Here is a 24477-nt window from a genome sequence, read left to right as displayed (position 1 = left end):
AACATCCCTGATCATCTTGCTGTAATGGGGACTCATGGTTTCCAAGGTTTTGGTAACAGAAGTGTCAAGAAAGTTCTGTACCTGGCCCCTCAGTGCCTGCAGTGGGAAAGGGCTGGGAAGGTGCTATAAGTGACCTTTACTTAGCAGTTGTTTCAATAACATCTACCTATCAGGTGTTTACTAAGAACAAGGAGCCCAGCTAGGTGCTATGAGACTACAAAGATGTAAAACAGGTATGCCCACAGTACTGAACGCATACAGTTGTTTTTTCTGCCCTTTCCTGTCCAGCAGGCCCCATCCTCTCCTCAGCCCACAGTAACCTCAGGCGTCCTTCACATTCCTCCCCCAAATGTCACCTGTGCAAAGAAGCCTTCCCTAATTCCAGCCTGAGTCACCCCCACCGTTAAGCCTCTCTTCCCCGATCCTCAATGGTAGGCCTTGCCTACCTAACAAGCAGCTCTGATAGGGCTGAGGTGGGTGGTATCACAGACTATCTGGCCAACAAAAGTTGAATGAATTACTCAATCCCTATGTTCAGAACTCGCTACCACCTTCTCACCACAGAATATTTCCCCAGGAAAAAAAATGTCCCTTGTCACTAAGTAGAAGCTGGGGTGGAGTCAACAAATACTCCACGTTAATGGGAAGGCAGACACTGCTTCTCATAAGACATCATTGAACTTGCTGCTTTTATTAAATATCTCTGATAAATTATTATTCACATCAGATATAAAAACGCAAAAGGTCGTAACATACATTTAAGCACGAAAGCTTTGAGTTGAGCACACACGTCCACCCAGGGCTGCTGAAGCATCATGCATCTACTCGGGGGTCTGCTTTGACCCTGTGGTTGCTGTTATGGATTGAGTTGTGTCCCCTCAAAATGTGTGTCAACTTGGCTAGGCCATGATGCCCAGTATTGTGTGGTTGTCCACCATTTTGTGATCTGATATAATTATTCTATGTGTTATAAATCATAACCTCTATCATGTGAATAAGGCAGAATCAGAGGCAGTTATGTTAATGAGGCAGGACTCAATCTACAGGATTAGGTTGTATCTTGAGACAATCTCTCCTGAGATATAAAAGAGAGAATCAAGCAGAGAGGGGAGGGACCTCCTATCATCAAGAAAGATGAGTCTCGAGCAGAGCGCATCCTTTGGAACTGGGGTCCCTGCACTGAGAAGCTCCTAGACCAGGGGAAGATTTATGACAAGGACTTTCCCTCAGAGCTGAGAGAGAGAAAAAGCCTTCCCTGGAGCTGGTGCCCTGAATCTGGACTTCCAGCCTCCTAAACTGTGAGAGAATAAACTTTTTTTAAAGCCATCCATGTGTGATATTTCTGTTATAGGAGCACTAGATAACTAAGGCAGATGCCTAGTGGAAAGTTTCTGTCCCTGGGGCCTGAGGTAGAAGTGATGAGGATTGAGCCCTGTGTCAACAGCCCTTGAAAAGGACAGCTCATCCAGCCCTGGCATGGGCAGCTCTGCTGGCTGGAAAACCAAGACGCTCATCCTCTCTGGAACCTCAGAAAGGAGGCAGCTGGTCTCTGGGTTGGCCAGGTTCAGTCAGCCTTTACCCTCAGGCAAGGGATCAGGGCAAGTTCATCAGGACAGAAGTGTCCTTCAGGAATCTGGTGAGGGAACACCATGAGCGGTCCCTTGGTGGATGGTCAGGAGGTGAGATGTCTTAGGGCGGCCTGTAGGGACTTCCTCAGGAAGGTAGTGTTGTGCTCTAAGGCCTTGGCCAGGCCCAGCCTCTGTGTCTCAGTGATCTAAGGAGAAGGAAGAATCATGTCAGGACTCCAGCAGCCCATCTCTCCCCTCTGCCCTCTGCCTCATGGGCTCTGTTTAGGAAGGAGAGGAAGCCAGGATGCAAGGACAATGGGAGGAGAAGACTGCCTCATTATTTTATGTGGTTAAGCAAGGTCTTTGAATTCAGGTGGACCTGGGATCAAATACTAGCTGCACAAAGTACAAAGCCAGCCATAGTAATAGGTGACGCTTACTGGGTACTTACTATGTGTCAGCACTTCCCATACATTACTTCATACAATCCTCACAACCCTCCCATCTTACAGATATGTCTCAGCTCAGAGACATTCTACTGCAGCTGCCATCTTCCTTCTAGACCATACTTTTTCTTCTCTGACCTGTTACACCACCATCCTGACAGGTCTCTGGCCCCGTGTCTTCACTCTCTAATCTCCACTCCTCCCCGGGGGCCAGAGGCCTCTTTCTAAAGTGCAAATCTGACCAAATCACTCTCCAGCTGAGGGTGCTCAAATGGCTCCCCATGGCTCACATTGGAGGTCCTTCTTCTGGGATCCAGAGGTCCCTAGGGGATCCATGAGCCCTCTGAAATGGTGCATAAGATGTGTGTTCGTATCTCCATTTTTCTATGGGGGCAGTCTACAGTTTTTATCAAATCATCAAATGAGTCTGTGACCCCCCAAAAAACATATAAAGAGACAACAGCCAAGAACACCTGGCCTTCAGAATAGAGTCCAGAGTAGAGTTCCTACCATGACCTACAGGACCCCCCATAAATTGCTACCATGCCCTGGCAATGTGACCTTAGGCAAGTTACTTTAACCTCTCTGAGTCTCGGTTTCTTCATGTATAAAATGGGGATAATAATAATACCTCTTATAGAGCTGTCATGTGGAATAAACCATCGAGTTAACATATGTAAAGGGCTTAGAACAGCGCCTAGGACAAAGCAGGGACTAAGTAAGTATTCTCTATTTTTGGCTTTTTTTTTAACCTTACCCCATCCCCATCCACTCTCATGTTTTTAGGCCCCAGCTACACTAACTACTTTTAGAGGTCCCTGGACATTCACTGCTTACACCATCTCCTTTGCCTGGAATGCCCCTTCCCCCATTTCTAGCCCATGACTAACTACCACTCCTCCTTTAAGAGTCAGGAAGTCTCTCCCAACTCCCAGTTACAAACAAGGCTTAGGTGCCCTCTTCCTCTGCCACCAAATACTCTATGCACACCTCCCACCTGCTCCTAGCAAATGTTACACAATTATCTGTTCATTGTATCTTTCCTCTCTCACTAGCCCAGGGTAGGGGGAGAGGGTCAACTCAAGGACAACGACTGTTATTGTCACTGTTGACTCCCCAATGCCCCAAATAGCATCTGGTCCACCGAGGTGCTGGCTGGATGAATGAGCTCCCGGGCTGTTCCATTCTCTCGAGCTGGGCCTGAACTTGTGGAGAGGCTAGGCTCTCCTGGGCCCAGCCCCCATGAACCTATTGACACTCACAATGGTCTGGTACTTGGTCATCACTGTCAGCATAAGCTTGGCATAGGCCATGGACGTTGTGGCTGCCGGTCCCTCCTCACAGAGCTTCTCCATCAGGACACTGAACTTCTCAGGGGTCATCTCCACCTACACACAATGGGGAGATAGAGCAGTACCACAAGAAAGACCTGGGCTCTTCATTCAGCCAGCCCTGGATTTCATTCCCAATTCTACCACTTCCTAGCTGGGTGATCCTGGGAAGGTTGCTTAACCCAGCTGAGATTCAGTTCCCACATCTGTAAAACAAGGCTTGCAATATCTAACTCTGAGGACTGTGAAAAGGATTAAATGAGATAATGTACATAAAGCTAGGTGCACAGGTCTCAGAAAATAGTGACTACACTGCAAAGGGGCAGGTTAGGACCAAGGGGAGGCAAAGGATCCCTAGCCTAGCTCAACAGTTGAAGAGATACAGGAATGAGAGGTCCCAAGGGTCACTGCCAGTATAATAACGATAGCTCTTGAAAATATTAAGTACCATTTAATAAACACCATGCATCAAGCACCAGTCTGAGCACTTTATACCAATTAACTCAGTAACTCAATTATCTCACTTAAATCACACCAGTCTTATGGGGTAGATACTATCATTATACCCCTTTCCCAAATGAGGAAACTTAGGCATAAAGAGGTTAAGTCAACTACCTAAGATATAAACAAACAAGGCAGAACTTTAAGCACTCATATGGAAAAAATCACCACAATACATTGTTCAATAAAAAAAACAAAGATACAATGAGATTGTTGTTATCATTTCCATAAAAAGTAGGGGGATAAGTAAATTTATACATGTCTCCTTGAATATATAAATCATCTCGGGAAGGATTTCCCTGAAACTAGTAACGCTAGTCAGCCCTGGGGAAGGGAATCTGGATGGCTGGGGGAGAGAAGTAACAGGAGTATTTTTTATTCTATATCCTTTTGAGCTTTTGAAATTGTGAACTACATGGATTTATTACCTATTCAAAAATAAAATTACATTTGAATACACACATTAAAATATATCTCCCCTGAGACCACACAGCTAGTAAGAGGTGGAGCTGGGATTTACAAAGCAGTTAACTCTCTGCCACAGGCCTTTCAAGCCCAGGGCACAGTCACAGGGGGCCTGCTGTAAGGCAGCTGTCCTGCCTGCTTGTCCCTCCGTTCCAGAAGTAATCAGAAGCCCAGAAGCCCTATGAGCCCTATGCCCGTCCACAGCACTGCGGCATTTTCCTTGTCCACTCTTCCCCAAGGATGGATGCTCACCTGCTGCTCCAGGAGTGACTGCAGCACCAAGAAAGTCTCCTCCTTCCAGGGCAGCTCCAAGATCTGTCTGCAAAGCAGAGGCCCCAGTGAGGAAAGCCCATCCTCCCACTCCAGGCCTGGGTAACCACTGCTCCTATGCTGGGGACAGCCAAGGTGCCTGGCCAACAGAGGAAGTGGTCAGAGCTGCCTGATGCTGGCGGCCATCCCAGTAGCCACTGCTGCAGAGCCCATACTCAGTGCTGGGAAGGTCCAAGACCTACGCAAGATCCCCGGGAGCTGACAATGAAGGAACTGACAGTGAGATATACAAAGGCCCCCTATAAAACAAGCAGGAGTCGAGACTGCATCCGGAGTACAGAAGGTGAGGGAGAGCCAGGGTAAAGGACGCCAGTGGAGTAAGATAACACACATGAGGCTGCCTCAAGGAGGCCAGCCTTGCCGGCAGAGCCCAGCCCATGCTGATGTCCACTCCATCTGTGCTTCCTGTTCTGCATGATCTTCACCTTGCTTGAAGTGGGAGCACATCACAGTAGAAACAGTATAACATCTTGGGTGGAGAGACTTGGATTTGATTCCAGGCTTTATCACTTGCTGGCTGTGTGACCTTTGGCCAATTCCCTTAACCTCTCTGAGCTGCAGTCCTCCCATCTGTAAGGTAGCAGTAGTACCTATTTCATAGGATTGCAAGAAGACTAAAATGATAAATGTATAACACAGAGAAGGGGTCGATTAGGGTAAGTGATATTATTTTTGAGGTTGTCCCTTCTCATACTATCCTTAGAATTGTCTATTTCATACCTGTGTCCACTGAGTATGTTAAGGGCTTATTCACTGTTTCATGTCTGTATCTTGATGCCCCAATTTTAATACCCAAATGTAATACCAATTTTAATACTAATTTTTGAACACTGAGTAGGTGCCAAATCACTGTGTTAAACTCTTCCCATGCATCATCACATTTAATCTCCAGAAAAATCCTACCAAGTGAATATTATCTCCATTTTTCATACAGGAAAACTGAGGCTCAGAGAGATGAAATAGCCTGTTTGAGTTCACACAATTAAATAAAAGGCAAGGATGAGATTTGAAGCCATGTACAACTCCAGAACCAGTGCTCTTAACCACCGAGATATATTCCAACTACACTGTCAACTGCTCAAAAGCTGGGACCATCAGCTTCTTCTCTGCAGTCCCCAAGGTACCTGGCATGGAGCCAGTCCCCACACCTAGCGGGGCAGAGTTAGGGAAGGCTGCAACCCTGGGCTTGAAAGGTGCATGGGATGGCAACTTGCATGAGCCCACAGGTGGGAAAACACAAGCCAGGTTCAGGCAACAGAGAGGGGAGTTTGGCTGAGCCATTGCCTATCTTTGAGGCACAGGACCCGATCCCTACCCTGCTCCAACCCCAGAGTGCCAGGAGCAGGGCTGGACTGAGGGAGGCGGTGGTGGGAGTAGGGGCAGCATGGAAGCCTACCACTCACCCCAGCATCAGAACCTGCGTGTCTGGCTCCAGAGCCTTCATAAGGCAGCACAGCAACTCCGTTTGCACTGGACCTGGGCAGTGGGGAGCAGAGGGGAGAAGTCTGGAGGGGGAAGTGGCAGGAGAGGATGGGACTAGGGTAGGGGGACAGGGGAGGGAATGCCCAGCCCATTACCGGGGGTATCATGAGGGAAGCAACACGTATATTTACCCACTAAATACCCTCCTCCTGACACGGCCACCCTGAGGTGAAGGGGCTGAGAACAGAGCAGGCAGAGCCACTAGTTCTGGGGGTAGCTCCAGAACTACCTGTGCCTGGGGCCTCGAGCACCGGGCCAAGGAGGGCTCTGCAGACAGGATAGGTATACTTGGCACAGAAGGAGATCAGGGCAGTCGTGAGCAGGCGGGAGGCTGAGGAAGTCAGGGAAAGGATCTACATTCAAGGGGGGAGGAAAAAAATAATTTCTTCTTTCCTTCAGTAAATGTTTTTTCATATACATATTTCAGATGGTGATAAGTGTTACAAAGAAAAAAAAAAAGGTTATTTTATCTGGGGTTCATATAGACTGCCCATAGTTCCCCTCTCCAGCTCCCAAAGCCCTGAAAGCCCACTGATCAGCTTCTGGAAGGGTTCTGGAGCCCAGTGGGGAGGAGTTAGACACCATATGGGTAGACGCTCCAGGGTCCCTGACCTACCAGTTGAACAGGCATCCTTTCCTTGCCTCAGGCTGCCCAAAACCAAAGCCAAACTTGTTGCCATCGTTTGTCGATTCTGACTCACAGCGACCCTATAGGTCAGAGTAGTACTGCCCCATAGGGTTTCCTTCCAAGGAGTGGCTGATGGATTCAAACTGCCAACCTTCTGATTACCAGCTGAGGTCTTAATCACTGTGCCATCAGGGCTCCTCAGGCTGCCTAGGCAGGCTAAATGTCTATAAAGTTGGGAACCCCTTCTCCCAAGCACCCCCTTCTGAGAGTTCAGACTCTGCCGCCTTCATCCCTGGTGTTCCCAGTGTCTCCTAATACACCTACCCGACCAAGAAATAAGCTCCTGGTCAGCACGGTAGCATTACTGAAGCTGAGGTCCGGTGAAAGGGCCAGCAGCCAGGAGCAGAGCTGCAGGAGACTTGTGTCTGAGAGCTGGGGGAGCTGCAGCTGGGCACACAGTAGGTCCACCTGCCGGCAGGGAGGAGAGGGGAAGGAGGGAGGATACCGGGACACTCCATCTCTAGTCTGCCTCAAGCCAACTGGGCAGCAGTAAGAGCAGAGCAAGGGCACCCGAGTAAGGTAAGCCTGAGAGCTGCTCTAGGGAAGAGGGACCAAGGGCTAAAAGAAACCACTCAGGGTGACCCCTGCCACTGAGGGACAGAAAAAAATCAACAAAATCCCTTCCCGAAATTCCCACATGAGGTGAGAAAACATAAATGAAAAAAGGGTAGGGGTTGTGACCCCTTTTCTGGACTCAAGAATCTTTTCTGGACTCACCTGGCTTGGACTGCATTCATGGAGAACCTGCAGCTCAACCGGTGGGGCACCCTCCAACCCCTGGGGGGCAAATCCAGTGTTAGGGCTGACAGAGCCCTTTGAATGGTAGAGGCGGTAGCTCAAGTTCCTGAAAGTACTACCAGAGGAAGGGCCTTGCCTAGTACTAGATGGCAGACCTGTACTTGGGCCAAGAAAAGCCCCTGCAGTGACTGCACCTTCACTCCACCCTGTGCCGCCATCCCCCTCCCCCCCCGCCCCACGACTCCTCCCACCAGTCTGGGCCTCACTGCACTGGGGCTTCCCTGGGAATGGCTGAGGTCCCAGATGGAGGAATGACTATGGTAAGCAGGGCAGGGACCAGATACCTCCCCAGACGTCTTCAGCAGCTGCTGCAGCCTGGAAAGCTGGTCCTGTGGAGGAGAGTCTAGTCACTGCCAAGTCCCTACATTTGCGGCAGGGCCCCAAACCCAGGCCTGACTCCCTCTCCTGAGAAGGCCCCAGGCCAGGGAAAAGATGATTCAAGAGAACCAAGAACACAAGGTCTATACATTGAAAAGTATTTAAGAACCCAAACTAGAAAAGGCCTGTGTGTGAAATTCAACTGTCTGGACTTGTCTTTTTTGCATCCAACCCTGATGAGGTAGACCCAGGCCTTGGGCTGGGAGGGCAGGCGGGATGCTGACATGACTCCTGCCCCCAAGACAGGGGACCAGAGGTGGCTCCAGAGCCTCTCCTCTTGCCTGGCACCCATAACCCCACATTATAGATCATTAGGACAAGTGTTTCCCACCTCTACTAACTCCCTTTCCCACCCCTACTTGGAGTCTGTGGAGACTAGATTCTCTCAGCCCCTCTTTTCCCCCTTGCTCTTTGAACCACAATCATCCCAATCTGGAAAGTATTCCAACCAGCTTTTGTCATAGACAAACCAACCCCCTACTCCTGAAGGCTCACCCCAAACCCTCTCCATCCCAGTACCTGGACAGCTTTGGGCAACTCCACATTCTCAACTAGGCCCTTAGCATCCTCCAGATTCTGACCAGCCTCATTGATTTCAGCCTTCAAGACAGTCTGGTTCTTAATGGGTGATGCAGCTCCTCCATCTGCCCGGGATTCCGATGATTCACGTTCAGCTCTCTCCTCCGTATGATCTTCCCCCTCCTCCCTTTCCAAACATCGGAACCTTTTGGGGGCCCTCTCCCCCTCGGGACTGGCAGGCTCCTCCTCCGGATCCTTTCTGCGTTTCCCAAGCTTCTGGGAATCTGTGTCTTCCTCCTCCTTTTCCACTTCTTCCTCTTTGGGGTCTGGGGCCTGAAGCAACTTCAACATCCGGCCCCCCTGACCCAGCCGCATACACAGGCCTTGAAGCTGTCTCTGGCACCTTGTGGACAGTGGGGATGCTCCCTCAATGGAGGCCCCAACTCCTAGATCCCTTTGCAGCAATTCCCCTAGGGCTCGTAGCCAGGGGTCAGGGTCTTGCTGGGCAATCTGCAGCACAGGGAGGAGCCTGTTTTCAGGCAGTGATGGCCAGACAGCCATCAGCAAGGACATCAGGTTCCTTTGGCATAACCGGGGTAATTGCAGCAGCAGTGGTTTCCTGGGAGGGCGCAAGCAGTTAGTGTCTTGCTGAAGTGAGCACAGGGCAGACTGGGTAGAGCTGGGGGATAGACGCAGTGGACAGGAGAAGGACTGGGAGGCAGTATTGCAGGAGTCAGTGTGGACAGACAGGGGGACAGCATGGGAGTCATTCAACAAGTGTTCACTGAGCATCCTGTTCAAAATGTCGTTGACATCTTCCATTTCAGCTCAAAAATTCATGTTGGAACCTACTCTATAATAGATCCATGCTTGTTTTATGTAAAAAAAAAAATTCTATTTTTTGTGTATTTCTTTATATACATACTTCGGCACATGTGTACAATGTATACATAAATATGCCTATGTTGGAGGCATGTGTCCATTTATTTTAGTGATGAAAGTATGCAATCAAAATCATTTGACTCCACTGACTTATTCACACCCAAAATAAGGCATGTCACGTCTTTGTATCCTCCTTGGTGTCTAGCACTGTCTGGCACACAGTAGGTGCTCAATGAAGGTCTGTTGGATGCACAGCATGGTCCCTGGGGCCAGGGCTCTACCATGTGCTCTCATGGGGGGAATCATTTAACCTGTGCCTGGAAACCCTGGTGGTGTAGTGGTTAAGAGGTATGGCTGCTAACCAAAAGGTTCGCAGTTCGAATCCACCAGGCGCTCCTTGGAAACTCTATGAGGCAGTTCTACCCTGTGAGTAGTTCTACGCTGTGAGTTGGAATTGACTCAACGACAACTAGTTTGATTTTGGTTCAGTTTCCTTGGCTATAAAAGGGGGGCAGCAGAAAGAATCCACAAAAAAACTACTGGAACTAAAAGAAGATTTCAGCAAAGTATCAGTATACATGATAACCACACAAAAATCAGTTGGATTCCTTTACACCAATAAAGAGAACTTCGAAGAGGAAATCACCAAATCAATACCATTTACAATAGCCCCCAAGAAGATAAAATATTTAGGAATAAATCTAACCAGACATAAAAGACCTATACAAAGGAAACTGCAAAACACTACTGCAAGAAACCAAAAGACCTACATAAGTGGAAAAATATACCTTGCTCATGGATAGGAAGAGTCAACATTGTGAAAATGTCTATTCTACTCAAAGCTATCTATAAATACGATACAATCCCGATCCAAATTCCAATGGCATTTTTTAATGGGATGGAGAAAGAAATCACCAACTTCATATGGAAAGGGAAGAAGCCCCGGATAAGTAAAGTATTACTGAAGGAGAAGAATAAAGTGGGAAGCCTCACACTACCTGATTTTAGAACCTATTATACCGCCACAGTAGTCAAAACAGCCTGGTACTGGTACAATAGATACATAGACCAATGGAACAGAATTGAGAATCATGACATAAATTCATCCACCCATGAGCAGCTGGTATTTGACAGAGACCCAAAGTCCACGGATTGGGGAAAATACAGTCTCTTTAACAAATGGTGCTGGCAAAACTGGATATTCATCTGCAAAAAAAATGAAACAAGACCCATGCCTCACACCATGCACAAAAACTAACTCAAAATGGATCAAAGATCTAAATATAAAATCTAAAACGATCAAGATCATGAAAGGAGCCCTAATACGTGGCATAAACAGAATACAAAACATTACTAACAATGCACAAACACCAGAAGAGAAACTAGATAACTGGGAGCTCCTAAAAATCAAACACTTATGCTCATCAAAAGATTTCATCAAAAGACTAAAAAGACAACCTAAAGACTGGGGAAAAAAATTTGGCTATGATAAATCTGATCAGCGTCTAATCTCTAAAATCTATAAGATACTGCAAAACTTCAAAAACAAAAAGGCAAAGGATATGAACAGGCACTTCACCAAAGAAGACATTTGGGGGCTACCAGATACATGAGGAAATGCTCACAATCTTTAGCCATTAGAAAAATGCAAATGAAAACCACAATGAGATAACCATCTCACCCCGACAAGGCTAGCATTAATCCAAAAAACACAACATAATAAATGTTGGAGAGGTTGTGGAGAGACTGAAACACTTATACACTGGTACAAGTGTAAATGTAAAATGGTATAACCACTTTGGAAATTGACTTGGCGCTTTCTTAAAAAGCTAGATATAGAACTACCATACGATCCAGCAATCCCACTCCTTGGAATATATCCTAGAGAAATAAGAGCTAGCACAAGAATAGATATATGCCCACCAATGGTCACTGCAGCACCGTTCACAGTAGCAAAAGGATGGAAACAATGTAGGTGCCCATCAGAGGACAAATGGATGAACAAATAATGGTATAGTCACACAATGGAATACTATGGAATGATAAAGAACAACGATGAATCCGTGAAACATCTCGTAACATGGATGAATCTGGAAGGCATCATGCTGAGTGAAATTAGTTGCAAAAAGACAAATATTGTACGAGACTACTATTATAAGAACTCAAAAAAGGTTTAAACACAGAAGAAAACATTCTTTGATGGTTACCAGGGTGGTGAGGGAGGGAGAGAGGTATTCATTAACTAGATGGTAGACAAGAATTATCTTAGGGGAAGTCAGCACAACTGGACTAAACCAAAAACGAAGACGTCTCCTGAATACAACCAAACACTTCGAGAGACAGAGTAGAGGGCTGGGGGTCTGGGGACCATGGTTTCAGGGCACTTCCAGTTCAATTGGCATAACAAAGTCTATTAAGAGAATGTTCGGTGTTCCACTTTGGTGAGTGTTATCTGGGGTCTTAAAAGCTAGTGAGCAGCCATCTAAGATGCATCACTTGGTCCCAACCCACCCACAGCAAAGGAGCATGAAGAATACCAAAGACACAAGGAAAATATTAGCCCAAGAGACAGAACAAAACAAACCCATTGCCCTCGAGTCAATTCTGACTCATAGTGACTCTATAAGACAGAACAGAACTGCCCCAAGGAGCGCCTAGTGGATTTGAACTGCTGACCTTTTGATTAGCAGCTGCAGCACTTAACCACTATGCCACCAGAGTTTGCCAAGAGACGGAAAGGGCCACATAAACCAGAGACTCCATCAGCCTGAGACCAGAAGAACTAGATGGTGCCTGGCTACCACCAATGACCACCCTGAACACAACGGAGAGTCCCTGACGGAACAGGGAAAATGTGGGGTGCAGAGCTCAAATTCTAGTAAAAAGACCAGACTTAAAGGTCTGAGACTGGAGGGACCCCAGAAGTCAATGCCCCCGGACTCTCTGCTAGCCCAGAACCGAAATTCCCGCACCCAACTCCAGACAAAAATTATACTGGACTATAGGACACGAAATGATATTCGTGAAGGGAGTGCTTCTCTTGGCTCAAGCAGATACCTGAGATTAAATGGGTAGCTCCTGTCGGGAAGCGAGATGAGAAGGCAAAAAGGGACAGGAGCTGGTTGAATAAAAAAAAAAGACACGGGAAATTCGGGTGGAAAGGAGTGTGCTATCACATTATAGGGAAAGCAACTAGGGTCACATAACAGTGTATAAATTCTTGTATGAGAAACTAACTTGAATTGTACACGTAAAACACAATACATTAAAAAAAGGAAAAGCAAAAGAAAAAGGGGGGTAACCACAGCCCTGCCTCACAGGTCGATGAAAAGAGGCGCCCCCCTTACACTAGTGAGAGCGGAGACTTACAGCTCCAGGCGGCAGTCCGGCCCCTCCACAACCGGCTCCTCCCGACACAGCGCCTCGAGGAAGCGGCCCCAGCCGAAGGGCTCCCCGCCGCCGCTGCCCAGCTTCCGCAGCACCCCGAGGCCGCCCCGCGTGCCCTCGGGCCCCGCCTGCAGCGCCTGGAGCAGGAGGCGGGCGGGGGCCTCCAGCTGCGCCCAGGGAGCCGGACCCGCGCCCTCAGCCCGGCGGATCGCCATGCCCGGTGCAGGGTGCCGCCCCGCGCTCTGGTTTTGAGCCTCAGCACGGAAGCCGGAGAAAAGAGAGAAAGGCTCCAGCGCTGGCTCTGACGCGGAGGCAGCTCCACTCCAGCGCGCACTGCGGCGCCTCCACAGCGTTTGGAAACCCGCCTCAACCCGGCGGCTGGAGCCGTGAGCCCGAGGGTGCGCACGCGGCCGGAAGGGGAGGGGCTAGCCCCGGCTGTGGGCGGGGCCAGGGCACCGAGGGTAGGTGGGAAGGGGCGGGTCCAGTAGTGGTCAGTCCTCCCCTGGTAGGAAGAACGGCTGTGGGCGGGGCGAAACCTGAGCGTGTAGTCCCGGGACCGAGCGGAGAGAGAGTTGAGCAGTGCCGGCCCGAAAAGGGGCTGTTTGTGGGCGGGGCCAGGCGAAGCAAGCAAGGGCTTATGCTGGCAATTTGTGGCTACCTACCTTCATAAGCGAGCGGAGCCTGAGTGGAGCGGTCCCTAAGCGGCTGACCCGCTGCCTCTTTCTTCCTCCAGCTATGAGTGAAATAGCGGGCAGAGTTGATGTCTTGGACTTCATTGTCCTTCAGGGCCCAAGCTGCGTTTAATTTTAACTGAGACTCACGTTGCTTGTAGATAATGGGCTTCGTGATAGGGCTTGACCACCACGTACCACCCAACCCTAACTTCACCTCTTCCATAGATCGGAAGACGGCAGCATTTAGGTTTCGGTCCTCTCCAGAATGTTTGTGGTTAAGTACTTTCAAGAAGAATATAGCAGCGTACAGCCATTGTGGGAAACAGTGTGGCTGTCCTCAAAAAAAAAAAAAAAAAAAACTAAGAGTAGAACTACCATATGACCCAGCAATTCCACTCCTAGGTATATGCCCAGAAGACTTGAAAGCAGAGTCAAACAGATACTTGTACACCAGTGTTCATTGCAGCGTTATTTGCAACAGCCAAAGATGAAAACCTAAATGCGCATCAACAGATTGATGGATAAACAAAATGTGGTACATATATGCAGTACTTAGTAGGAGAAATGAAGTCTTGATACATTCTACAATATGGAGCTGACGACATTATGCTGAGTGAAATAAGTTAATCACAAAGGGGCAAATATTGTATGACCTCACTTATATAAAAAGACAAGAACAGGCAAATGTATAGAGACCAAAATTATTAGCGGTTACCAGGGGTGGAAGGGAGGGGAAAAGGAGGGGTTATTGCTTATGGATTACAGAGTTTCAGTTTACAGTGATGGAAAAATCGCCTTGATTAAGGGTAGGGTTAAACAGCTGATTATTGTAATTGCTTTCAATAAATTTTTTTTTCAATAAGTTATACCTGTAAAATTTTGAATTGGCAAAAGTTGTGTGATAGATATATTTGCAAGACAAGAAAAAAAAAAAAGTAGCTGCTGAGGCTGCTTCCCATTGCCGTTCAGTCAATTCCGACTCATAGAGACCCTATAGGACAGAGTAGAACTGCCCCATAAGGGTTTCCAAGGAGCGACTGGTGGATTCAAACTGCCAACCTCTTGGTTAGGAGCTGAGCTCTTTAACCACTACACCACCAGGGTGGAATTTGGTTTTGTGGTTTGGAGGTGTACCGTCATGGTTTCATGGGACATTCCAGTTAATTGGCCTAATAACGTGTTTAGTGCTTTTGTCCTACCTCCTAGTTTGCTGGGTAGTGCTTGGGGTCTTAAAAGCTTGTAAGCAGCCATCCAAGGCACAACAATTAGTCTCTATTCCTCTCAGGAATGAGAGGAAAAAACAGAATATGTGGCTACCTACCTTCATGAACAACTGCCTCCTTTGCCATGAGACCAGAACTGGATGGTGCCTAGCTACCATTACTGAACATTTTCATCAAAGATTCTATAGACGAATCCTGACCAAAAGGGGGAAAATGTAGAATGGACTTTCAAATTCTCATGGAATTCAGATTTTCTGGAGCCATGGAGGCTGGATGAACCCCCAAAACTACTGCCCTAAAATAATCCTTAAACCTTAAACTAAAAATATCCCTTGAAGTCTTAAAACCAAACAGAAGTTTAGCTTAACTAGTAAAGAATATCTGCCTCGAGCGTTATACTTTAAGATCTATCTATACGGGATCAAATTGACAACAGCAACTTGAAGGATTAGATAGGAACCTTAGGGGGCAGTGAGTTTATGTTAGTGGGGGAGGAACAGCTCAGAAAAGGAGGGTAAGAATGGCTGCACAACTCAAAGAATGTAATCATTGTCACTGAATTGTACATGGAGAAATTTCAATTGGTGTATATCCATGCTGTGTATATTCTCAACAACAACAAAATAAATTATTTAAAAAAAAAAAAAAGAATATAGCAGAGAAGGATCATAGGGTGAGGCAATTTTAAATAGGACAATCAGGAAAGATGAACTTGAAGAAGATAAGGGAGTAAAGCTAGGCAGATAGCTGGGGGCAGGCCTTTCCAGGGATGGGGGAACAGTAAGTGCAAAGGCCCTGGGGCAGAAGTACAGCTGAAGCAGAGGAAGCTTGATGGACAGTAACAGGAGATGAAGTCAGAGAAGTAAAGAGGCCAGATCATGCAGGGCCTTGAGTTCATAGGGAGGACTTTGGCTTTCATTCTGAATAGTATGAGAAGCCACGGGAGTATATTGAGCTCGATCTAGTTTCTATTCGAGTCAAACTTTTTTTTTTCCAAAATGACTTCAAGTTGTTAATACTGCCAGGGAGGACTTAAGGAACATTTCTTAGTGTTTGCTTTGCAAAGGTCAAAATAGCAGGAAAGAAGTTACTTCCAGGCACCTTCTATCTCAGGTTAGCAGTTCTGACTTCACAGGGGATGTTTTCAGTCTTCAAATGGCTAGCTGTACAAGGTATGAAGTTGGGGTAGGTGGGTAGAGGATGAGGGTGGGGAGAGGGTAGAGGGGAGCAGGGTAAGGGGTTGGCATACTTGCTAGTAGTTGATAGGGCCAAGAATGCCCTGCCTGTCTTGAACCACCAGCTTTACTCTGTGGTCGCTATGACTTCTGCCCACCAAGGTGCATTCCAGCCAGTGCGAAGGAGGGCAGGGAGGAAGAGTTCCAAGGCAAGGATTCTCAAAGTGGGGTTAAAGGACTCTGGGGGATCCTCATGAGCCTTCCACGGGATCCATGCTGTCATTACTTTTTTCATAATACTGATGTTATTTGCCCTTTCTACTCTCATTCTCTTATGATCGTACAGTGAATTCTTCCAGAGACTTCATGACATGTGATGTGGCAACAGATTAAACACAGAAACTGCCTTATTCCCTTTGTCTGGGGTTGGGGGAGGGTTTGCTGGACTGACTCGGAGGAGATCACTCTTCAGACCCCAGCAGTCTGGCTCAGGTGCATTTTATTGGTTTCCTTTCAGAATTCTTCTACAAAAGAGCAAGGTTAAAAATCAAAGCTCCAGGGAACCCTCCACCCCTCCCCAAGTTCCCCAGCTGTGTCACTGTGGCAATTCATGGGGGAAAAGGGCTTGCTACTTTCACTTCCTACCATGCCCACCATAGGAAAGACCAACCACCTATGAAACTCTGCCCCTCACTCCCATAAGCTGATCTTGGTTATAGGAGGCCATGGTAAGAACTGTTGGGATCCAGGAGACGTTCTGAACCCCAGAAGGCCATGGCCAGGGCATAATCCGTGAAGACCACTTTGTCCTCCAGCTCAGAGGCCCCTAGGAATGCTGCTGGACTCAGTGCCTGGGAGTGGAGAGAGAAGTCAGGGAACACCCATCAGCTTCAACCCTAACTGTCCCAGAAACAGGGAACTCAAGGGTGATGTGTCAGCTTGGGCAGGCTGTACATGGAACAAAGATGCCATATCTAAGCCAGCACCATTAACATCATGCAGAGGTTTTGCATGTATCGCAGGGGCTATAAGCCATGACCAGCAGCCTCCCCTGCCCCATATCCCTGCTGTTACCACCTCACTCCCAGAGGCCAGCTGCACACTCTCAGGCCAGGCAGGACCAGCGATCGAGGCCTCAGGAGGGAGCTGGTGCATGTAGATGCAGTCAGACTTGAAGGGGCAGCGGCCATTCCCCCGCATGAAGAACCGGCATCGGATTTGGCTATAAAAGGGCAGAAGGAGAGAACACCATCACCTTCAAGCCCTATTACCCGGGAACAAGTAGCATCCGAGGCTAGCATGAAAGGTCGAATAAGGTGTACACAGCACGAAGGCACCACATCTAAACAGGCATCATAAAACAGCATAGATTCTACATTTATTACAACTACTTTCCAGCAGATGGCAGTACAGTGCCTTAAGGGGTAAACACCACCCCCCCCACCCCCCCACCCCCCAAAAAAACAAAACATTTCTATCAAGTCAATTCCGACTCACAGTGACCCTACAGGACAGAGTAGAAGTGCCCTGTAGGATTTCCAACGCTGTAATCTCTACAGAAGGTGACTGCCACATCTTTCCTTTGTGGAGTGGCTGTTGAGTTTGAACTGCCAACCTTTCCGTTAGAAGCCAAGTGCTTAACCAGTGCACCGCCAGGGCTCCTTCCTTAAGGAATAGCTTTCTCTAAGTTTCCATTTGGGCAAGCAGTGGTCCTGGGAACTTTGTTTCATTTTCCTTCCTTCCTTCCTTCCCCTCTCCTCTTTTTCTTTCTTTCCTTCACTAAAATTTCAGTAATATCACCAACGTAGTGGCAGATAACCCTATGATGTGTCTCTGTGACCAAGTTAGAACAGTGTGCTGTTCTGAGGAACGGCTTTAGGAATTGCTGGCTAGTGAATTTGATTAAGACGTTTCCCGCTTCTGAGATTTTGACTCTCACTCTGTGAAAGGTCAGATACAGGAGGGCTTTGAAGGTGACTTGTGATCTGGTTAAGTAAGACCAGCTTACTTCCTGCAGAGAAGGACAGAGGAAAGGGTAGAGTGAGTGTCTGGATACTTTTTCCTGCATTATCCCCTTCTGCTTAGTTCTAGTACATGGACAAACTTGTCCCGCCACGTCCTACAGTCCCAGTGTTGATGCAGGACTCCACTGACTGCCCAGGTCAGGAGCCTAGGAATCGCCCTAGATGGCTGCCCCTTGTCTTTCTTCCCCCATCACCTGGTAGACCTAGCACCAGAACCCCCTCCCTCCAGGTGGCCTACAAAATCCCGTACTCGGTCTGTCCAAATTCCCCACCAGCTTCCCACCCCCAGCTCTCACCAGCCCCAAAGGCCACCTAAGCTAGAAATGTTAAAAAAAAAAGAAAAAGAAATGTTAGTCATCTTAAATTTCTTCTCAACCTCATGGTCAGTTACCCTGGTCTGGGCCTTCTTCCTCTGAAGTCTATTTCTTCCCCTCCATTCCTTGAAGATTTCTACCAATTTCTGCAGTCCGAAATTGACTGAACATACAATCGGGATGCACTGATAATTACTGGTGACTGGAATGTGAAAGTTGGAGACAAAGAAGCAGTGCTGGTAGTTGGAAAATATGGCCTTGGTGATAGAAATGATACTGAAGATCGCATGATAGAACTTTGCAAGACCAATGACTTCTTCGTTGCAAATACCTTTTTTCACCAACATAAATGGCGACTATACATGTGGACCTCACCAGATAGAATACACAGGAATCAAATTGACTACATCTGTGGAAAGAGACAATGGAAAAGCTCAATATCATCAGTCAGAACAAGGCCAAGGGCCGAATGTGGAACAGACAATAAATTGCTCATCCGTAAGTTCAGGTTGAAACTGAAGAAAATTGATCAAGTCCAAAAGAGCCAAAATATAACCTTGAGCACATCCCACCTGAATTTAGAGACCATCTCAAGGACAGATCTGATGCATTGAACACTAATGACCGAAGACCAGACAAGTTGTGGAAGGACATCAAAGGCATCATACATGAAGAAAGCAAGAGGTCATTAAAAAGACAGGAAAGAAAGAAAAGACCAAAGTGGATGTCAGAAAAGACTCTGAAACTTGCTCTTGAACATTGAGTAGCTAAAGCAAAAGGAAGAAATGATGAAGTAAAAGAGCTGAACAGAAGATTTCAAAGGGTGGCTCGAGAAGACATAGTGCTATAAATGACATGTGCAAAGAGCTGGAGGTAGAAAACCAAAAGGGAAGAGCATGTTCAGCATTTCTCAAGCTGAAAGAACTGAAGAAAAACTTCAAGGCTGGAGTTGCAATATTAAAGGATTCTATGGGGGAAATATTGAATGATGCAGGAAGCATAAAAAGAAGGTGGAAAGAATACACAGAGTCACTATACCAAAAAGAATTGGTCAACATTCAACCATTTCAGGAGATAGCATATGATCAGGAACCCATGGTACTGAAGGAAGAAGTCCAAGCTGCACTGAAAGCACTGGCAAAAAACAAGGCTCCAGGAATTGACGGACTATCAATCAAGATGTTTCAAAAAAAGATGCAGCGCTGGAAGCACTCACTCCTCTATACCAAGAAATTTGGAAGACAGCTACCTGGCCAACCAACTGAAGAGATCGGTTTTCCTGCCTATTTCCAAGAAAGGTGATCCAACAGAATACAGAAATTATCAAACGATATCATTAATATCACACACAAGTGAAATTTTGCTGAAGATCATTCAAAAGCGACTGCAGCAGTATATCGACAGGGAACTGCCAGAAATTCAGGCTGGATTCAGAAGAGGATGAGGAACGAGGAATATCATTGTTGATGTCAGATGGATCCTGGCTGAAAGCAGGGAATACCAGAAAGATGTTTACCTGTGTTTTCTTGACTATGCAAAGGCATTCGACTGTGTGGATCATAACAAATTATAAATAACATTGTGAAGAATGGGAATTCCAGAACACTTGTGCTCATGAGGAACCTTTACATAGATCAAGAGGCAGTCGTTTGAACAGAATAAGGGGATACTGTGTGATTTAAAGTCAATAAAGGTGCACATCAGGGTTGTATTCATTCTTTCACCATACTCACTCAATCTGTATACTGAGCAAATAATCTGAGAAAGTGGATTATATGAAGAAAAACAGGGCATCAGGATTGGAAGAAGACTCATTAACAACCTGCGTTATGCAGATGACACATCCTTGCTTGCTGAAGTGAAGAGGACTTGAAGCACTTGCTGATGAAGATTAAAGACCACAGCCTTCAGTATGGATTATACTTCAACATAAAGAAAACAAAAATCCTCACAACTGGACCAATAAGCAACATCATGATAAATGAAAAAAAAAAGACCAGAGCTGTCAAGGATTTCATTTTACTTAGATCCATAATCAACACCCATGGAAGCAGCAGTCAAGAAATCAGAAGATGCATTGCATTGGGTAAATCTGCTGCAAAAGACCTCCTTAAACTGTTGAAAAGCAGAGATGTCACCTTGAAGACTAAGGTGTGCCTAACCCAAGCCATGGTGTTTCAATTGCCTCATATGCATGCGAAAGCTGGAAGATGAATAAAAAAGACCAAAAAAGAATTGATGCCTTTGAATTATGGTATTGGTGAAGAATACTGAATATACCATGGACTGTCAGAGAATGGACAAATCTGTCTTGGAAGAAGTACAGCCAGAATGCTCCTTAAAAGCAAGGATGGTGAGACTATGTCTCACATACTTTGGACATGTTATCAGGAGGAATCAGTCCCCAGAGAAGGACATCATGCTTGGTAGAGGGTCAGCGAAAAAGAGGAAGATCCTCAACAAGATGGATTAACACAGTGGCTGCAACAATGGGTTCAAGCATGACAATGATTGTGAGGATGGCGAAGGACCAGGCAGTGTTTTGTTCTGTTGTGCATAGAGTCGCTGAGTCAGAACTGACTTGATGGTACCTAACAACAGCATTCCTTCTCGTGCAAGCTATCAGTCAGGATGCCTGGGTTCAAATCCCACTCTGTACTTAAGTCACATAGACTGTGCCTCAGTTTCTTCCTCTGCAGCAGGAGGACAGTAAGAGCCCCAGCCTCAAGGAGTTAATGTACAATGCCTGTCATCCCTTAAAAACTCTCCTCTATATTGGCTCCGTAAGGAGCCCTGGTGCTACAGTGGTTCAGTGCTTGGCTAACTGAATGGTTGGTGGTTCAAACTCACCAGCTGCTCAGTGGGAGAAAGATGTGTCAATCGACTTCTGTAAAGATTACAGCCTTGGAAACCCTATGGGACACTGCTACTCTGTCTTATAGGGTCGCTAGGCGTCAGAATCAACTGGACAGCAATGAGTTTTTATGTCGGCTCCTATCATCCCTGGTCTGGGCCCTATCCTCTAGGCTAGACCATGTGGGAGGCACTTAACTGGTGTCCTATCATCCCTGGTCTGGGCCCTATCCTCTGGGCTAGACCATGTGGGAGGCACTTAACTGGTATCCCAGTTACCAGCAGTTCTCCCACTTTGATGTCTCCCTGCCTGGAATGCTCTTATTTTTCTCCTCCTGAGAAGAATCTACTACTCATCTTGCAATACCCAGTTCAAGTGCTGGCCCTCCTGTGAGATTCTCCCACCTTAGTCTTTTCCTCAGTAACTTGGTTGAAGCAGCTATTCAGGCTCATAGGCAAACTTCAGGTGTCCCCTGAACAAGACTGAATGTCTCACAGGTAGAGACAAGATCTTCCTCTTTATCTCCACCATTTACCAAGATATCCTTTGCATATAGGAGCCCTGGTAGAGTGATGGTTAAGCGCTCGGCTGCTAACCGAAAGGTCAGTGGTTCAAAACCAGCAGCAGCTCTGCGGTAGAAAAGAGGTGGTGATCTGCTCACATAAAGATTACAGCCTAGGAAACCCCTTCAGGGTGCTGTCCTGTAGGGTTGCTATGAGTAGGAATCGACTCCACAGCCCCCAGCAATACTTTGTATATATCAAATGTAACAAACCCTTTGGGAAGACGGAATTAGGAAACCAGAATTGTAGATAATTTCAGATTTTAGATAAATGCCTACCATCCTAAAAGATTAAAACACCTACCCAACTTTCCCCATCTCCAACCACGGCCTTTTATTCCCGCTCTCACAAAGCCCATGTTTTGAAAGATCAGCTAAACGAGTAATATGGGTTCATACCATTTTGTTTTCCTGCTTTAAAAAAAAATCAGAGATAAAAAGCAATCAGAAAAAAATCAGATTAGGGGTCCCTGGGTGGCACAAACAGTTTGTGCTCAGCCTTTTTTTACTAAATGAAAAGTAGCTGCCCTGCCCTGCATCTACGCTGAGCCAAGCTAAAAGAGAAACATGGCTCCATTGTTTGTGCTGCAGTCTCAGTCACTTGCCCTTATTTGCTGGGCTTTCTGATATAGTGAAAACACTTCACACCCTCACCTGCCATCGCAGGGTTTGGGGGACCCCAGGCCGAGAACCACATATGAGCCAGAATAGATCAGGGATCCCTTCCCCGCTTCCCTAAGCCCAGCCGCATTCCTCCGCCGGCCTCACCTGGTTCGGGCTTTGAAGCTCTGGATGAGTTGTTCCTTCTGGGGCCCCTTGCTCACCCAGAACTTGTGGGGGATGACGTAGCTGGAATGGACACGGCACTGGGGGCAGGCCCTGGGGGTGGAAGGTGGGAAGAAAAGAGTCACAAGCCCACAGCCCCACCTTTGGCACCTGCTGTCCCACCCCCCTGCCCCCATGTGCTTCCCCTCCCTCCTTCTCCCCCCCCCCCCCCCCCCCCCCGCACCACACTGACTTGATGATGTTGAGTGAGAAGTCCTGCCGGTTCATGCGCCAGGTGCGAAGACAGCCCAGGCAGTAAGAGTGGGAGCAGTTGGGCAGGATGCCAAAAACCCGCTCAGCCTCTGGCTTGCCCCACACCTTTTCCATGCAGATGCCACATACTACGTCCTGACTGTCCTGCTCCTCCTGCAGTGACAGGTGGGGTCAGATCACATCCCTTCCCACTGCCACCCCCAAATAGAGCCCTGAGGTGGGGGCTGCAGAGCCCTCCCTGGGCTCCCTCCTCCTCCAACTCATCTAGGCAGCCCAGAGGCCCAGGCATCCCAGAGGCCCAGGCATGTCATCCTCTGCCAACCTCTTCCCCCTACACCCCCAGTAAGTGCTGCACCTCAAGGTCCAGGCTCTGAAGTGAGGCCACAAGCTCCTTGGCAAGGTCTGACTTTGGCTGAGACTCCTGGGAGTAGCTGTGATCCTTGTCAGCAGCTGTTTGGGAAAACTGGATCCATTAACTCATTCATGTGAGCCTCTACTGAACACCTATTGTGTGCAAGGCTTGTGGCACAAAGTCCTGCCCCCAAGTAGCTCAGTCTAGTCAGAATTATAAGTCTCTAATATAACTATTAAACCCATTGCTGTTGAGTTGATTCCGACTCATATAGTGACCCTATAGGACAGAGTAGAACTGCCCCATAGATTTTCCAAGGAGCAGCGGGAAATATAACTATTTGGGAGTTGCTGGATGGTGCAAACAGATAAAGTGCTTGGTTGCTAACCAAAAGGTCAGAGGTTTGAGTCCATCCAGACAGATGCCTCAGAAGAAAGGCCTGGCAATCTACTTCCAAAAATCAGCCAATGAAAACCGTATGGAGCACAGTCCTACTCTGACATACGTGGGGTCACCATGAGTCAGGATCAACTCCACAGCAAGTGGTTCGGTTTGGCTTGCACTGTATTTCTATCGGATAGCTCTGATTTAGAGCACTAAATAACCACTCAACATTTATTTAGTGTTTACTATGTGCCATATGGATACCCTGGTGCCATAGTGGAGAAGTGCTATGGCTGCTAACCAAAGGTCGGCAGTTTGAATCCACCAGGCGCTCCTTGGAAACTCCATGGGGCAGTTCTATCTGTCCTATAGGGTCACTGTGAGTCGGAATCTACTTGACGGCACTGGGTTTGGTTTTTTTTTGTTTTATGTGCCATATGGACAATGAATAAGGAAGACTGAAGGAGAACTGACGCCTTTGAATTGCGATGTTGGCAAATAATATCGAATATACCATGGACTGCCAAGAGAACGAACAAATCTGTCTTGGAAGAAACACAACCAGAATGCTCCTTAGAGGCAAGGATGGTGAGACTGTGTCTTACATACTTTGGACATGTTGCAAGGAGGGATCAGTCCCTGGAGAAGGACATCAAGCTTGGCAGAGTATAGGGTCAGCGGAAAATAGGAAGACGCTCAACGAGGTGGATTGACACAGTGGCTGCAACAATGAGCTCAAGCATAACAAAGATTCTAAGCATGGCACAGGACCAGGCAGTGTTTCGTTCCGTTGTACATAGGGTCGCTATGAGTTGGAACCGACTTGACGGCACCTAACAACATGTGCCAAGTGCTGTGCTAAGCACTTCACAAATATTAACTCAACATATCCTCACAACTATCCTGTGAGATAGGTACTAATATCAGTCCCTTTTTGTAGATGAGAAAGCTGAGGCCCAGAGAGGTTAAGTGACTTGTCTAAGATGACACAGCTAATAAGTGATAGAGCAGGGATTTGAAGCTAGATAGTCTGATTCCACAGCCACCATGGCATCTTGCTTCTAGAACATAGAGACCAATAGGGCCAGAGGAAAATCTCCCA

The 24477-nt window shown here is 47.2% G+C and overlaps 2 protein-coding genes across 2 annotated transcripts; both read right to left on the bottom strand.

Annotated features, from left to right (window-relative positions):
* Positions 1–314: 314 nt before the first annotated feature.
* On the bottom strand, positions 315–13182 carry FANCE (FA complementation group E). Its single transcript, XM_049891525.1, has 10 exons — positions 12758–13182; positions 8507–9125; positions 7894–7938; positions 7529–7588; positions 7076–7219; positions 6353–6476; positions 6045–6117; positions 4564–4630; positions 3277–3402; positions 315–1774 (listed from the first exon to the last, which is right to left on the bottom strand). Exons 1-10 carry the CDS (start codon positions 12988–12990, stop codon positions 1673–1675), a joined length of 1593 nt encoding a protein of 530 aa, XP_049747482.1. The 5' UTR covers positions 12991–13182; the 3' UTR covers positions 315–1672.
* Positions 13183–16710: 3528 nt separating this feature from the next.
* On the bottom strand, positions 16711–22683 carry LOC126082004 (E3 ubiquitin-protein ligase makorin-2-like). The gene is made up of 3 exons (XM_049894333.1): positions 22620–22683; positions 22370–22480; positions 16711–17069 (listed from the first exon to the last, which is right to left on the bottom strand). The coding sequence occupies exons 1-3, from the start codon at positions 22652–22654 to the stop codon at positions 16718–16720; spliced, it is 498 nt and encodes a 165-aa protein (XP_049750290.1). The 5' UTR covers positions 22655–22683; the 3' UTR covers positions 16711–16717.
* Positions 22684–24477: the final 1794 nt, after the last annotated feature.

Source organism: Elephas maximus, chromosome 1, assembly GCF_024166365.1.
Source record: "Elephas maximus indicus isolate mEleMax1 chromosome 1, mEleMax1 primary haplotype, whole genome shotgun sequence".
NCBI lineage: Eukaryota > Metazoa > Chordata > Mammalia > Proboscidea > Elephantidae > Elephas > Elephas maximus.
Note: the sequence above shows the minus strand (reverse complement) of the source record. Positions and strands in the feature narration are given on the sequence as shown.